We start from the raw sequence: 14829 nt of genomic DNA, 5'->3' as shown, positions 1-14829 counted from the left end.
ACCAACCATTAAATTTGAAAAATTTTAAAGTCAATAGAATCAACTTACATACCTACTTATTATTTACATTGAAAGTAATGCTATGTATTCAATTTTCTGAATTATAAATTTTCAAAAGCTTTTAGGTTTGCTTTGCTCTAGTTGACTTATTTTCGAAAATAAGACAAAGTACATGATTTTCCTTTTCTCAATTCTTGAGTTTTTCAACTAGAAGAATGTCACGGTTCAAGGTCCATAAAATTAACTTATTTTCAGGGCTCGGATTTCTATGCTGGAGCATACTTTTTGTATGCATAGGGGATAGGGAATTTTTCAATCATCTCCACGATTTATGAAATTTCAAGTAGAATGAGCCTAATTTGTTAGAGCATATTTTGGCATATTTCACCATAAAAGCATGAATTTCAGCATATTTAAGAAATACCTATTTTGCGTTTTTAACAGTTTTTAGGGAATGTTTTTCGCTCAATTTCAAATTTTTGTATCATATTAGTAAGTATCTGGATATTTTTAATTTTTTCCCCGCAGTAAAACTGTCAATATAGCTCACCCATACCCACTTATTATTTTTTGTTCATTTTAATTGTTTTTTATTCCTTTAATAATGAAATTCGAATTATCTTTTCGTGATTTTAAAACGCTCTATTTTGTATTTTTGTTTGTGAATTCTTGGTATTATACAACAATATAAAGTAAGTAGGTATATAAAATCCTATAGGAATTGATTTTTCCTGTAAAACAATGCCCATATCGTTATAGAATATTTTTACTTTTTAGAGCACATTCTGGCATTTTTTAGGGAATATTTAAGCGCATATTTTGGGTTTTTTAGGGAAAGAATATACGAGCCCTGCTCATTTTATTCTTATTGATCCTATTCAATCTTTTAAATGACCAATTTTCTGGAACTTTTGCCTTCGTTTCTCGTTTTCCTCGGGATAATTAGCTTTTCTGTTCTAGAATTAAAATGTTTGAAAGCATTAATAATTGTTGAAATTTTAAAAATTTCAAATGCGTCAAAATTAAATTTTTGCATCTAAAATGATGTCGTTCTATTTTTTGAATAATAAATTTTATACGTAACCATCTGAAGCTAGTTCCCTATTTGAAGTACTATTATGAAAAATTTCAAACAAAAAAAAGAAGGCAAAACTGCTAAAAATGTGACCAAAAATAGATAATTTTGAAGTAATGGAGGGGAGAGGATGAAACAGGAGTACAAAGGATGATGTAAGTGTTCCTTTATTTACATTACAGGTTTAACTTGAAGGTTAATAGCGAAAACCGCGCGAAAATAACTGCATTACAGCCTAAGTTGTGTGATCTCAATTATCTGAGTAAGAAGATGAGGCGTGAGTGGGAGGTGAGGGAGAGTGGAAAAAATATTTCTCAAATTCTAAGCATTAATTGTAACCTAACAAAAAAAAATTCACTCAAATAAGTGCATTACATCAGGAAATATACGCATTTTCAATTTTGAGGGGGGTGGGCCCTTTTTAGGGGTGGGGGAGGAAGGGGGTATTGATTATTCTTAAACTATAACAATACGACAGTATAGATTTCACCCAAAAATTACGAAAATACACACCACAAGACGGGCTTTCACACCCCCTCTAGGGGGGTGGTACCTCAGCCCATGGTCGGAGGGGTGGGAACATTTTATTTTTTCAATCAGTGGTATATGCCCTTTTTAAAAATATAATGTTCCCATAGTCCCCGAAAAGTATTTACAGTCGACTTTCGGGAGCCCCCCAGGGGGTGAGCCCACAGACTTAGGGTTGGGAACATTGCATTTTTGGAACGAGGGTGCTTGTGAATACCCATAAAATGTAAAACTTTAGTCCCCATACCGAAAATTTTTTTTGAACACTTTTCGGCCCATAGAATATAGACTAACATACATACATACCTATACCTATAGGTACCTAGTCGTTTTATTTTTTGTAGGTGAAATTGATGTGTGTATCGTTTCTTTATTATTAAGTTTTCTTTTAATAATCTTAGTTCATGTTGTGACTTCATTTTACAATTTTAAAAACTCTTATTGACTTATTGTTTTTTTCGTATTAATTAAACAATCTACGTTTATGTTTACCTATTTATTTTTATTTGTTCAATTTTCGTTTCATTTGCGCTTCCACTCCTTGAGTTGATTTGTTTGAAAATTTCGCATTTCTATGTAAAAACTTTCCTAAATAGGGGTAACGGCCCTTTTTTTTACCCCCCTAAGGACATATCTTGAAATTTCTTCTGACCGAATGAAGCTAGAGAAAAACTGAAAAGCGCATTGAAATCAGCAAACTTTCGTTGACAAGATTCAGTGTTTGGCAAAAGTTTAATTTCATTAGGTTCGCCAGAAAATTTTTTTTTTGCAAAAAAACGAGTTCGCAATTTTTTTTACCCCCATTCGCTATTTCGTTTACCCCCGTTCGCTATTTTTTTTACCCCCCAATTTTTTCTGTGTTTTCAATAGTAACAACATAGATTCAACGTTTCCTGACAAATTATTAATTAATCATGCCAAAAAGTGCCTTTTCCGTTATCATTAGTGTATTCATTGCTTGAAAACCTAATTGAGAATAAAATTGAGAATTTATAAAGATTATTTGTGCAAATTTTCAACAAAAAAATTTAATACACGTATTTTTGGACTCTAAAATTCCTGGACCACCAGATGAACGCATTTTTTTCACAAGAAACTATTTTTTAGAAATTTTTTTCGGATATAGATGGTATAAAATTGCTGTGAAAGTTCCTGCTACAATTTTCTGTTTCCATGTTATTGCTATACTTAAGGTCTTCAATTTTTTACCCGTTTTTGTTTTGTTTGCTTTAACAGACAACCTATATTAGAGGGATATCAATCATTTATTCAATTTTTTTGGTTGATTGTTTACATTGATGTAATCAACTGTAGAAAGTGTTTTTCAGACAATATTATTTACAAGAGTTCAGAGCCATACATTCAAAACTTCCCCAAAAATGAATAAAATTGGTATCACGCCTTTAAACGGTCTTCAGCGAGAAAAAATTCTGAAAATAGTGGGGGGTAAAAAAATTAGAGAACAAAAATTAATATGGATTTTCTATTTTTTTACCCGGTAAAAAAAAATAGAAAACTGGGCTTGAATCGTTCCCTATTTTTTTACCCCCTCTACATAATTTTTGGAAAACCATTTTGATGAAAACTAACCAGCTCATCTAATAGACCAGAGTGTGTAGAATTCAGCGATGTACTCACGAACTCATTTTGATGGAAATTAGTGCGTCCAATCCTTAAAATCAAAACACACTTTTTTAAAATTTTGTTAAGAAAATCGAATAAAATTCACATCACATTTTTCAAAGTCCCCTGAACCATGAAGATTAAATGGAAAATGCAGTTTTTCAAGGGCATTGTGTTCCAAAAGAACCATAAAACATGTTGATATGGTTTTCAAATCGATTCATGACTTTGGTGGCTTATTTTTCAGAAAATTCTTGGGGGGTAAAAAAAACTGGGCCGTTACCCCTACCTTAGTCATCTTTTGTGAGGAAAAGTCGTGTTCAGTCCCTCAAACAATGTTGATTCCTTTGAATGGAGCCTCCCCCTCCCCTAAAAAAAACGAGGAAAAAATTCAATAGAAAATATAATACATATTGAAATCTTTGGAATCCTTTTTTCAAGAGATATCCTACAAATTCATCAAAAAATAAAGTACCCAAATCAATTCGAAAATTTTCAATTTCCATGTAAAAAATAATCAAAAAAATGGACTCATAAATCGTACAAAAGTAGATCAAAAGATCAGGCAAAAATTCATCACCTGTCAAAATTGCAAGTCCTAAAGTGCGTTTTTCGATTTTTGGTGAATTTTTGAAAATCAAATTCAGGCCAAAGATGAGGAAAAAATCAAAATTTTAGATACTAAATTGGCCAAGAAAGCTGAAATTTGGGATATACCCTATTTTCGACATGCCAAATCGATTGGAAACTGTTTCAAACCGTATTGAGCAGTTCTGGAAACTCCAGCAGATTTTTTGAATTTTGAAATTTTCACATTTCATCAAAATGGAGTTGAAAAGCTGTTACTCTACACTTGAATTTTAACTCCCTCTGAAAACGGCTTCAGGTGAGTTCAAGTCATTTTAGAGCCTCCAGCGACTTTTTTGAAAATTACTAGAGCCTCTATAACACATGTTTGAAACTTGAAATTCCCGCAAAATGTTACCAAATGGAATTGGCAAGCTGAAATTTACTTCGCAAACTAATTTCAATGCGATATGAAGTCGACTACACGTTGGTTTCAAATGATTTTGAAGCTTCCAGCTACTTTTTGGAAATTTCAATTTTCCAAAAAGCGCCATACGACCTTTCAAAAACGTTCGATTTGAAATCCACCAGCAGTCGACTTCGTAGCGTATTGAAATTAGTTCGCAGAATGAATTTCGTCTTTCCATCTCCGTTTGATGAAATTTTGGGGAAATTTCAATTTTCAAAAATCTGCTGGAGGCTCCAGTAATTTTCAGAAAATCGTTGGAGGCTCCAAAACGACTTGAAAACCCCCTGCAGTTGACTGAACCAAAATGTCAAACGCTAAGATTCATTTGTGGCTTGCGGATTTTTTTGAAAATTTAGAAAAAAAACAACAAAAAAGCTATGCTCTATGCTAAGTGCAATTTTTAATTTTTTAATTATTTTTAAAACATGAATTTTTTGGCCAATAATGAACCAAATTTCTTGATTTAATTCCTATTTATGAATATGAAATGAACATCATTACCACTAAGGAAGGTAAATCAAATCATTAGGAGAAGGATTCGAATTTCGAAATTCGAATTCATGCTCATGTGGGAGGGGAAACAAGAACGCTTCGCATTCTCGTAGTCGTTTTGTCTTATCTTTTCATAGAAACGAAAACGAACCTTTCTTTAGGCATTCGTCTTGTCTTATCTTTTCCTGGAAACGATCTACGTAATCTGGAGTTTGCTAGCTAAAGCGAAATAATCGTTGAGGCCTGAGGGAGTTCTCTCTATAGTCGAAACACTCGAAACTCGTAGTCGTGTATTGTATTGCATTGCGTTGTCAGTTTGTGCTATCTCAGCTACTTACTTGAGTAAAAACAGTGGACTTGTCGAGTTGTGTGTTTTCAGAACGTTTGGTGCTTATAATAACAGCGTGTTTTCATATTCTTTGAAGCAATTTGTATACGTTTCTCAAGAACGTCAATAATTCGAATAATTTTGTGTAGGTATGTAAGTAAATAATTTCCGTACCTACTTAATACTTTTTTTTTTTTGATATTAATATGCACGTAGAATAAAATTAGCTTCGAAATTTATGAAAAAATGTGTTCATTTTTTTAATCCTTCTGAAGAAGATGATAAACTAGGCCTGTTAGGTTCTGGAAACGCATTTTTTTTTTTTTTTAACAGAATCCTATTGATTTGCAGATTCATTTTGTAGTCTTATTTCGACATGGGCGACATTGAAGAATACCCGTTTAGTTTCATGAATACGCCGGCATCTCTGCAGCTCTTAGCGTCATCCGAGGTGGCGTTAATGTTATGGCAATACAAGTACTCGAATTTGAATGACGATGACATCAGCCTCGGACTGTTCCTGGAACAAACATTCAGCTGCGACGAAATGCTCGTTATTCCCTCACGTTTCAAAGCCGAAATCGACGAAAGAATCGTCACAATTCGCCAAGAACTAACAAGCTGGATCGAATTTCATAGGAGATACAAGCTTATCGATGCAGATTCTCGAGGTGATTTTTCTTCGCGTTTCAAGCATATTGTTGTCAACGGTTCCGGTCGTATCGATTACAAAGCAACTGCGGTGAATATCTTGAATTCGGTCGATTTGAGCGACGACTTGGTGAGTTATCGAATGGCTTGTCTGTTTTGTTTGGAAGATCAGATCAAACAAATTTGGCCTTCGGTTGCGGAAGATTTACGATTAAACGGAATTGCTAATCCAAATCCGAATAATTACGAATATGAATATGATTCAGTGTTTTACTGGACTCGTCGTATGAAATCGGGTGACGATTCGATCCACCACGCTGAGTTTTCAGTTCTGCGCATGCTCTATAGAGTGCTGCCCAATTATCCAGCATTCGAGTATTTTTGGAAATTGTTACCCGATGATCAGAGAATACCTGTAGTTATTGAATCCCTTGTGAATGGCTCCTACCGCATTACGAGAATTTCGCTGCCTACGTTGAATCGAATCCAAGCTTTGAAGGTATTCCAAGATGCGACTTCTGACCTTCTGGATTATCTCCTGTTGCCGGAATCGGACGATGATTATTTACCGCACATGTATCAATTGTGGACTGCGATGAAAAACAAAGTCTTGTATAAAAAAGTGTGCTTCTCCGACATCGTATGCGGATTATGGTGTTATGCATTCTATACTATTTACACCGGACGACGCCTGAATTATGCTCGATGCGATCAAATTAACGATGTGTTGCTGCAAATCTGGTCCAGCACTGAGGATGAATTGAAAGATTACGTCGTTTCGAATACTCGTTTTACCGATATACGCCATTTTTTCGACCGATTAGTCGACCGCTCGGCGGCTAATAATTTCTGTTGTTACGGTCACAATGCGATATTTATGTCAGATCTGCTGAAGAGATCGAAGAATTTGGATAAAGAACAGTTTTGGCAAGAGTATTGGCGTACATTGGCGTTACTTGTGAAGCCTTCGTGTCTGGAACGCTTGATGAGATTATGTTTACCGAACGACGATGCCATCGAGGTTTTCAAAAGCCAGTTAGCGGATTTCAAAGATCTTTTCCGGTCGTTGATCAACGAAGGATTCTATTCACACTTGAAAGATTTTCTGTTGTTTTGTTCGAAGGACGCGGAACAGTTTCAATGGCTGGCCAAGGACATGCTCGAGTGGAATCTCGACGTTATTTTATTACACGATGACGACAAATTCGCCGAATTTGACTGGTTTGTTAAAGAACTATTTTCGAACGTGGAAAAGGATGCCGATGAATTCAAAGCGCAGATTATCTCGTCTTTTGACGGTCAGAAATTTCTGTTCTCAGCGCGTTATGCTGATGGAACTCGTTTAAGCGATTTTGGCAGCATTATCGGCCGATTTGCCAGCAATGAACAACAATTATGCCTTGTGAAAAGTAAAGTATGGGCGGAATGGAAGTGGAAGATTGAGACTGCTCACGTTCTACAATTTTACACTGACCAATGGCAATGTTTTCTGGAATGGTGTGCTTTCGATAGTGAGGAACTTGAAGCCTTCAAAAGCTCTTTAAACTTGGACGGGATTTTCAACACGCGCTTGAGTGATTATTTCGAAGATTTCGGGGCGAATGAAGTTTTGGAATTCCTGGACGCGTTTTTGAAGTGGTATTTTACCGACGAAGAAGATGCGAAGAATTTCAAACGGGATAAGATTAAAAATTACGAGCAAATCGATGAATTTTGTGCCAAGTTGGAAAGTAACGATGATCAGGATCGTTATTTAATGAATGAATTGTTACGGTGGTTTTTGCGATGGTAATATTCGGTCTATCGAAAATGTTTGCGAATCTTGCAGTTCTCAAATGATTTGTTTGGTTTTGAAATAGAAGCCAAAATATTATTTGTTTGTTTTTAGAATAGAATGCCAAAATTTTGTTTTAAGAAGTAGGTACTCGTACATACGTAGGTATAATTTGTAAACGTTTATTCGAAGTCTTTACTTTTGTAATGTTTTGTGTCTTATTTAGAAAAGTAATAAAATATAGGAGGTACATTATGTGGTGATTTATTTCAATATTCTATTGTACTCTGATTTGACGCATTAAGGATGCATATGTTGTCCCAAAAAATAGGCAAATCTGTAAAAAAAATGATATTTCGACAATAGGTATTTTTTTTATTCGCATCTCCATCGTACGGTTGTTGGCTAAATGTTCACGTAAGGTTGGATTACGTTCAAATCATTTTTGGACCCTTCAGACTCGGAGTAATTTTTAATTTAGGTATGGAAAGAGAAATGCATTTTTTCATAATTCTTATTTCAAACTTGTTCTCGAGCTAATGAACATGTTGTGTTGTGAATTTCATTTTATTATTCATCGAGCTTATTGTGAATTGAGAATTATGAATTTGAACCCACCCACAGCCATTGATAATAATTGTCTCAAACTTTGATGACCTCAAAAGTGCGAAGTTTTGAAAAAAAAAAAATCAGTCAATAAAAAATAAAACTGATCACATCTGGCGAAAAATTGTAGAGCACATTTTCTCTCTTGTGTATGTATAGGTAGGTACCTAAAGGACAATATTGTCTACCACCTCTACAAATCGATCTCATGATATAGATGTACATATTTCGTGTACGTTATCAATTCGCTGGTGGTACCTCTACCTATACCTACGTACTGCCACTGCGTGTTGTACGTCTCACTGTTTGTATCGAAATTTCACGTATCTACGTAAACGATCGTGTTACCTCAGTGTACCCAGGTATTGTCTATTACCTACCTAGACATTGATCTGAAAACTGGTAATGTGTTATTTGAGTAAAGGCAATATACTGTTCAAGTTTTGTGCGGAACGTTCGATGTTTTTCGTTATATTTTCGCAGTGATTTTCGTATTCAAATTTGCAGTTTTTTCGCATTCGCAGTTTTTTCGCATTCGCATTTCCGAAGATAAATATTCATCTAGGTAAGTAATTTTCGTAATGATTATTATTCTCTTTCTCTATTTTTAGTAGGTAGGTATCTTGTAAAAACATTTTCGTTCAAGTTTTTGAATTTCTCGTGAAATTTTGCTCCATTTTTATAAATTTTACTTATGATATTATTTCAAAAAATCTAAAATTCGTAAAACGCTCGCGTAAATTGTAGTTTTTCGAAAACACTCAAAAACATTTTCTTTGAAATAATTGAATTTATCGTGAAATTTAAACAGATTCGAAAATCTGCATGGTCTCTATTTCGAGCTCAAAATTCTTCAAAACCGTTCAAAAAACATTTTCGTGTAAGCATTTAAATTTTTCGTTGAATTTTGATACGTCGCATGATCTTTTTCCAAAATCCCAAAAACCGTCACCCACCCAATCTTGGGCCGAAAACTGTTCAAAACGGCTCAAAATACGTTTTCTTCGCAATATCCAATTCTGGTAGGTTGTATTACATTTTTTCAGAAATTCCTTGTTCTCATGTAGGTACTTTGATGTTTTTACTTCCTCAATTAAGAGCAAAACTTATTGTTTTTCAGATGTAATTTTTTTCGAGTACCTACGCGAAGGTTGCAGTTCGACATGGATGCCATTGAAGAATACCCTTTCCTCTTCATGAATACGCCGTCGTCACTGCAGATGCTGGCGTCAACCAAAGTGGCGTTAATGTTATGGCAACGCAGATGTGCGGCTTCCAGCCTTTCATACGAGGATTTGGGTATGCATTGGTGGGATAAGCCAATTTTTAGCTGCGAAGAAATACTCATTGTTCGTATTCCGTCTCGAATCAAATCGCAAATAGACGACAGAATTAAAACTTTCGGCAAAGAACTTCTGAAATGGAAGCGTTTGCACTATGACGTTTTCAAAGACGAAGAAACATATTTTTCCAAATGTATTCAGTATATCGTCTTGGATTTTTCCGGAACCATTGATTACAAAGCGACCGCTTTGACTATCCTGAATTCGGGTGAATTCGCTGACGTAGAAAATTATAGAATGGCATGTCCGTATTGTTTGGAGGATCAAGTCAGACGGTTTTGGCCGTTGGTTTCTACAGAAGATGTAAATGATAGATACGATACATGCAATTTACCGTACTGGAATGGTGTTATGGAATCAGGAGAAAATTCGATCATCGATGGGCCTACTGAGCCTTTTATAGAACGATGGATGGAGTTGGCGAATCGGGGAGAGGATAGAGCAGCGTTTGAGCATTTTTATTATCAAATGTTACCAGATTACATGTATGAAACAGGAGAGCATCCTTCTATTTTTGACCTAGAACATTACAAATGCCGAGCTGCGATACGTTCATTACCTGTATTAAACCGAATCCAAGTTGAAGAAGTATTCAAAGGGAAGGCCTCCGCGATGTTTGGAATTTTAGCGATGGACCACGATCAACGTTTCCTGCAATTTGCGCGTCAATCGTGGAATCTCGTGCGACATTTGATTTTGGATGATGAACCGAGGTTTTTTTCTGTCCTGTACATATTGTGGAAAATCGCATTCTGTCCTGATAGCTTTATGCGTACGAGTCATACACGTTGCGATGAAATTAACGAATTGTTGGTGGAAATCTGGTCTGATGCCTCGGACGAATTGAAAGCTGCAGTTTCTGATTACTACATTTACGAGTTTTTCGAACGAGATAATTTTGACGTTTATAGGATGTCTTCCAATTGCCACAGCCATGGTCACGATATGAAATTTATGATAGATTTGCTTAACATATCACAAGACGTGGACAAAGTTTCGCTGTGGCGGAGAAATTGGCGTGGATTCGCCTTACGTGCCAAGGTTTTGGATTTCGAACAACTGATGAGTTTCTGTTTAGTGAATAACGAAGACGAGGTCAAGTTTTACAAAAATTCTTTGCTGGATTTCGAAGATTTGTTTCACGACTTGATTGGAAACGGATTCTATTCCGATTTGAGAGATTACCTGTATTTCTGTTCGAACGATGCGAAACACTTTCAACTTTCGGGAAAAAACGAACTCGAATCGAATCCCTATGCTATTTTACGACACGATGATCATCAATTCGCTAAATTCGAATGGTTTATTGGGGAATTATTTTCAAACGAGACGAAGGATGTAGATGAATTCAAAGTGCAGTTGATTTCGTCTGCTGAAAGTTTGAGATGCCTGCTCGAAGCATGTAATGATCGTAAAATTCGTTCGAATGATTTCAGCACACTCATTGCCCGATTTGTTACCGAAGAAGACGAATATAATTTATTGAAACGTAAATTATTAGAGCATTGGCGTAGCTATCCGATGAACTGTTCACACGGGGGCAGGATTGTGTTCTTTGACGAATGGATAGAATTTCTCGAATGGTGTATTCCGGACCCTGAAGAACATTCAGCCTTCAAGCAGTCGTTTAAGGTGGATGAGATTTTCATAGAATTGTTGAGTGATAATGCTACTAGGTGGTCAAGTCCAGATAAGATATTTCTCAACAAATTTTTAAGATGGTATTTTGGAAACGAAGAAGATAGCAAAAATTTCAAATTAGATATGATAAAAAAAAATTACACACGAATCGATTTTGTGCGTACCAAGATGCTGAGTAACCGTAATGCTAATCGTCGTGAGGTGTCGGCTTTGTTGAGATGGTTCTTTGATAACAATACTGAAGATTTATGTAAATTTTGCGAAAGTTGTAATTTTATTCTGCAACCGAATGTACCATTATGAATATGATGTTGGTGAAACTCGATGTAATTATTTTTATTAGGGTAAATTGATAGCTACTTAGTACCTACCCATGTACTGTATATTTTATTCAATTCTCAATAAACTTACTCGTACCTACTCGTATATATTTGCTTATTTGAACAATTTTTATTATTTTAGGTACTCGGTAATTTTTAGTAGAATTTATATGTTTGAAAGGAAGATTGGAATGCGATGCTGTTTCCGAAATGATTCGAAATTTTGCGAAAGTTTTGAACGAAGAAAATGGTTTTTAGCGTTTCTGAAGAATTCCGACGTCGAGTACCTATATTCATGATTTTAGAGTTCGATGAAAATGTTTTTCGAGCATTTTTCAAGTCATTGATATTATGTGTCTTGATTTTTTAGGATTTTTGATAATGTTTCATTACGAAATACCAATATATGTTGAAACTTGGCGAGAATTCCCAACACTGTAATAAAAATGTTTTTTGGGGCATTTTTGAAATTTGTTTAGCTTGAAATTGAGTAACAATTTTTGGGAATTTTGAAAAAATCCCATTCGACTCTTCAAAATGGGCCAAAATATTTCGAACAGGATTCAAATATTCCTCTCAAATCTTATTGTGAGTAAGTACATATTTTTGAAGAATTTTGAGCTACAAATTGAGTACGTAAATTTAAAAAAAAATGACCTACTTAATTTCGGGTTGAAAATTTTCCAAAAGTGCTCATTGGGCTTGTGTGTTGTTTTTTTTTCAGCAAATTGAAACTTTTCGTCATCGAATAAAGTACCTATTGCTTCTTGAAGAAAGTCTGTCTTGTGTATTTTTGAACATATACCTATAGTTGAGAATAGATTCAAATGTGTTCGTAAAAAATTTCAAAAGCCACATAAGTTGAGATTTTCTTGATTGCTCAATTTTCAAAAGCTTGCCAAGTTTCGAAGGTACTTACATACAAGGGAACCTCTTGAGTTGTCACACTCCGATTTGAACGGGACCGCGATTTTTGGAAAGATCATGTCTGAAACCCCCAAAACCAAATTTTCAGCTGCCCAAGTTCATTTTTCGATTTTTGGCGAATTTTTGAAAATTCAAAATTGACTGTTTTTGGCGATTTATGCTTTTTTAAAAAAAGAACGTACTTGATCAATAAAAATGGTCAAAATAAGTCCCAAAACTAATATTATAATTACCCAAATCCAAATTTCACCATTTCCAGCCATTCTGGAGCCTCCAGCGCGATTTTCAATTTCTCCAGAATTTTGAATTTGCTTCAGAAGGCGTGAATACGCAGTTGTTGGGCAACTAAAAATCGAGTTGTGTATTATACTCGACCTGTTTAAGGAGTTTATCTACATTTGAGCCAATTTCGAGAGTGACTCCTCAAAATTGGTTTTTTGTTCAGCTTTTTTCAAAATTATTAAAAAATCCAAAAAATCAAAAGTTTCCCGTTTGCGTGGAAATTTTCGAAATTCGCGCGAATCGTTGTATTTTGTCAAAACCCATCCCCTCAAATCAAAATTTCACCATTTTCAGCCGTTCTGGAGCCTCCAGCGCGATTTTTCAATTTCTCCAGAATTTTGAATTTGCTCCGGAAGGCGTGAATACGAAGTTGGGCAACTAAAAATCGAGTTGTGTATTATACTCGGCCTGTTTAACGAGTTTATCCACGTTTGCGCCGATTTTGGGAGTGACACTTCAAGACTCAAGAGTGGTTTTTGACCAGCTTTTTTCATAATAAAAATATCCAAAAAAAACAAACTCTTGGGGCGTCACTCCCAAAATCGGCGCAAACGCGGATAAACTCGTTAAACGGGTCGAGTATATGTCGATTTTTAGCCACCCAATTTCATATTCACGCCTTCTGAAGCAAATTCAAAACTCTGGAGAAATTGAAAATTACGCTGAAGGCTCCAGAATGGCTGGAAATGTTGAAATATGGATTTGGGTAGTTGATATTAGTTTTGGGACTTATTTTAACCATTTTTACTGATCAAGTACGTACTTTAAAAAAAAACATAAATCGCCAAAAACAGTCAATTTTGAATTTTCAAAATTTCGCCAAAAATCGAAAAATGAACTTGGAGAACTGTAGAGAAGGAACGTCCTTCCTGTAATATTCAGTGATGTTTTTTTTTCAAAAGTTTCGTTTTTGAGACCTTTTGTTTCAGCGAAATTTGAAGTGTACATTTTTTGGCAATTTTTTCAATGACAAGAGGTTTGCTTTTGAGAGGAATTCTAAATGATAAAATTCCCCACGTGTAGAGTGCAGTTGCCTATACGTCGACGTTGCTTATCATGTGTGTTTTGGACTTTTCGTAGGGTACCTACCTATTCAAATTTGCAGTAATTTGTGTGTTTCTCAAGGATCAAGAATGGTAAATAATTCGAATATTTTTGTCTATGAAAGTAACTTTTTTTTTATGATTGTTTTTAGCAAACCTGAACCACTGTGAGTAGGTAATCCCTTCAATTTAACGTCTTACTAATCAAAAGTGCAAATTCTTGAACACTTGTAACCAAAATTTCAAATGCTGAAGTTCATTTTTGGATTTTTTTAGAATTTTTGAAAATTTAGGGAAAAAACAAAAAAGCTATGCTAAGTGCAATTTTTTAATTTTTTTTGCAAAACATAAATTTTTTGACCAAAAATGAACCAAAATTCTTATTCTAACAGTCCATGAGGCAAAAAGTGTTCACCTACCAAACTTTTTTTGGGGACAAAAAATTTACTTTGCATAATGTCAGTACCACTTGGGCATTTACAAAAATGACAAAAAATTTTTTTTTGGTTGCACGTAGGTGGGGGGAGGTCAAAAAGGGGTATTTTTCGACCTAGAAGGGGGACAAAAAATTCGACCGGGGATTGATAGGCTGGTATCTTGGGATGCTGAAAATACAAAATTTTCTGTCGGCCTCCTGCACAATCAAAAGTTATGCAACCCTACATGCAATTTTTGCCCATTTTTTGAGCTTTTTCCGCCCTAGTTCCTGTTGTATGCGGAGGGGACAATTTTTTCTCGAATGTCCCGTTAGACCACACATTTAACTTTCCAAAATCATCACATTCACGAAATTCGACCGGCACATTTCGTCGCAATTAATTTTCAAAGTTGCGTAAGTACAACTTTTCATCAAATGCCAACTTCGCAATTTTTTTTTCAAAAGTAGCCGTGTGACCTATCAAAATGGGTTAAAATTTCGCGCTGAACCCAAAAATATCAACAGTTTTCGTGTTAGCCCCCCTTCCCGCGCACTAACCTCCCAAAAACCTGAAAATTTTTTGATTTAGAGTAAATTATACTGCTTTATGTAAATAGATGGCTTCTACTTAGCTTCTTTCTGCGACCTTACCGAGTATGTTGTAGACATCCATAAGAGCTATCCCCACAAAAAAATTTCAACCTCCTCCCCTCGTATTCACCCCTCAAAATGGAGTTTTCTA

General features: G+C 35.2%; 2 protein-coding genes across 2 annotated transcripts; both read left to right on the top strand.

Annotated features, from left to right (window-relative positions):
- The first annotated feature begins 4898 nt into the window (after positions 1 to 4898).
- LOC135837565 (uncharacterized) lies at positions 4899 to 7759 on the top strand. The gene is made up of 2 exons (XM_065352883.1): positions 4899 to 5231; positions 5434 to 7759. Exon 2 carries the CDS (start codon positions 5459 to 5461, stop codon positions 7523 to 7525), a length of 2067 nt encoding a protein of 688 aa, XP_065208955.1. The 5' UTR covers positions 4899 to 5231; positions 5434 to 5458; the 3' UTR covers positions 7526 to 7759.
- A 595-nt stretch (positions 7760 to 8354) lies between these two features.
- On the top strand, positions 8355 to 11517 carry LOC135837564 (uncharacterized). The gene is made up of 2 exons (XM_065352882.1): positions 8355 to 8678; positions 9234 to 11517. Exon 2 carries the CDS (start codon positions 9277 to 9279, stop codon positions 11398 to 11400), a length of 2124 nt encoding a protein of 707 aa, XP_065208954.1. The 5' UTR covers positions 8355 to 8678; positions 9234 to 9276; the 3' UTR covers positions 11401 to 11517.
- Positions 11518 to 14829: the final 3312 nt, after the last annotated feature.

This window comes from Planococcus citri, chromosome 2 (genome assembly GCF_950023065.1).
Source record: "Planococcus citri chromosome 2, ihPlaCitr1.1, whole genome shotgun sequence".
NCBI lineage: Eukaryota > Metazoa > Arthropoda > Insecta > Hemiptera > Pseudococcidae > Planococcus > Planococcus citri.
The sequence above is the reverse complement of the archived record's forward strand: the minus strand, read 5'-3'. Positions and strand labels throughout refer to the sequence as shown.

Bases quoted from the DNA above. Each gene is read 5' to 3' on its own strand.
- LOC135837565 (XM_065352883.1), top strand. From the start codon at position 5,459: ATGGGCGACATTGAAGAATACCCGTTTAGTTTCATGAATACGCCGGCA.
- LOC135837564 (XM_065352882.1), top strand. From the start codon at position 9,277: ATGGATGCCATTGAAGAATACCCTTTCCTCTTCATGAATACGCCGTCG.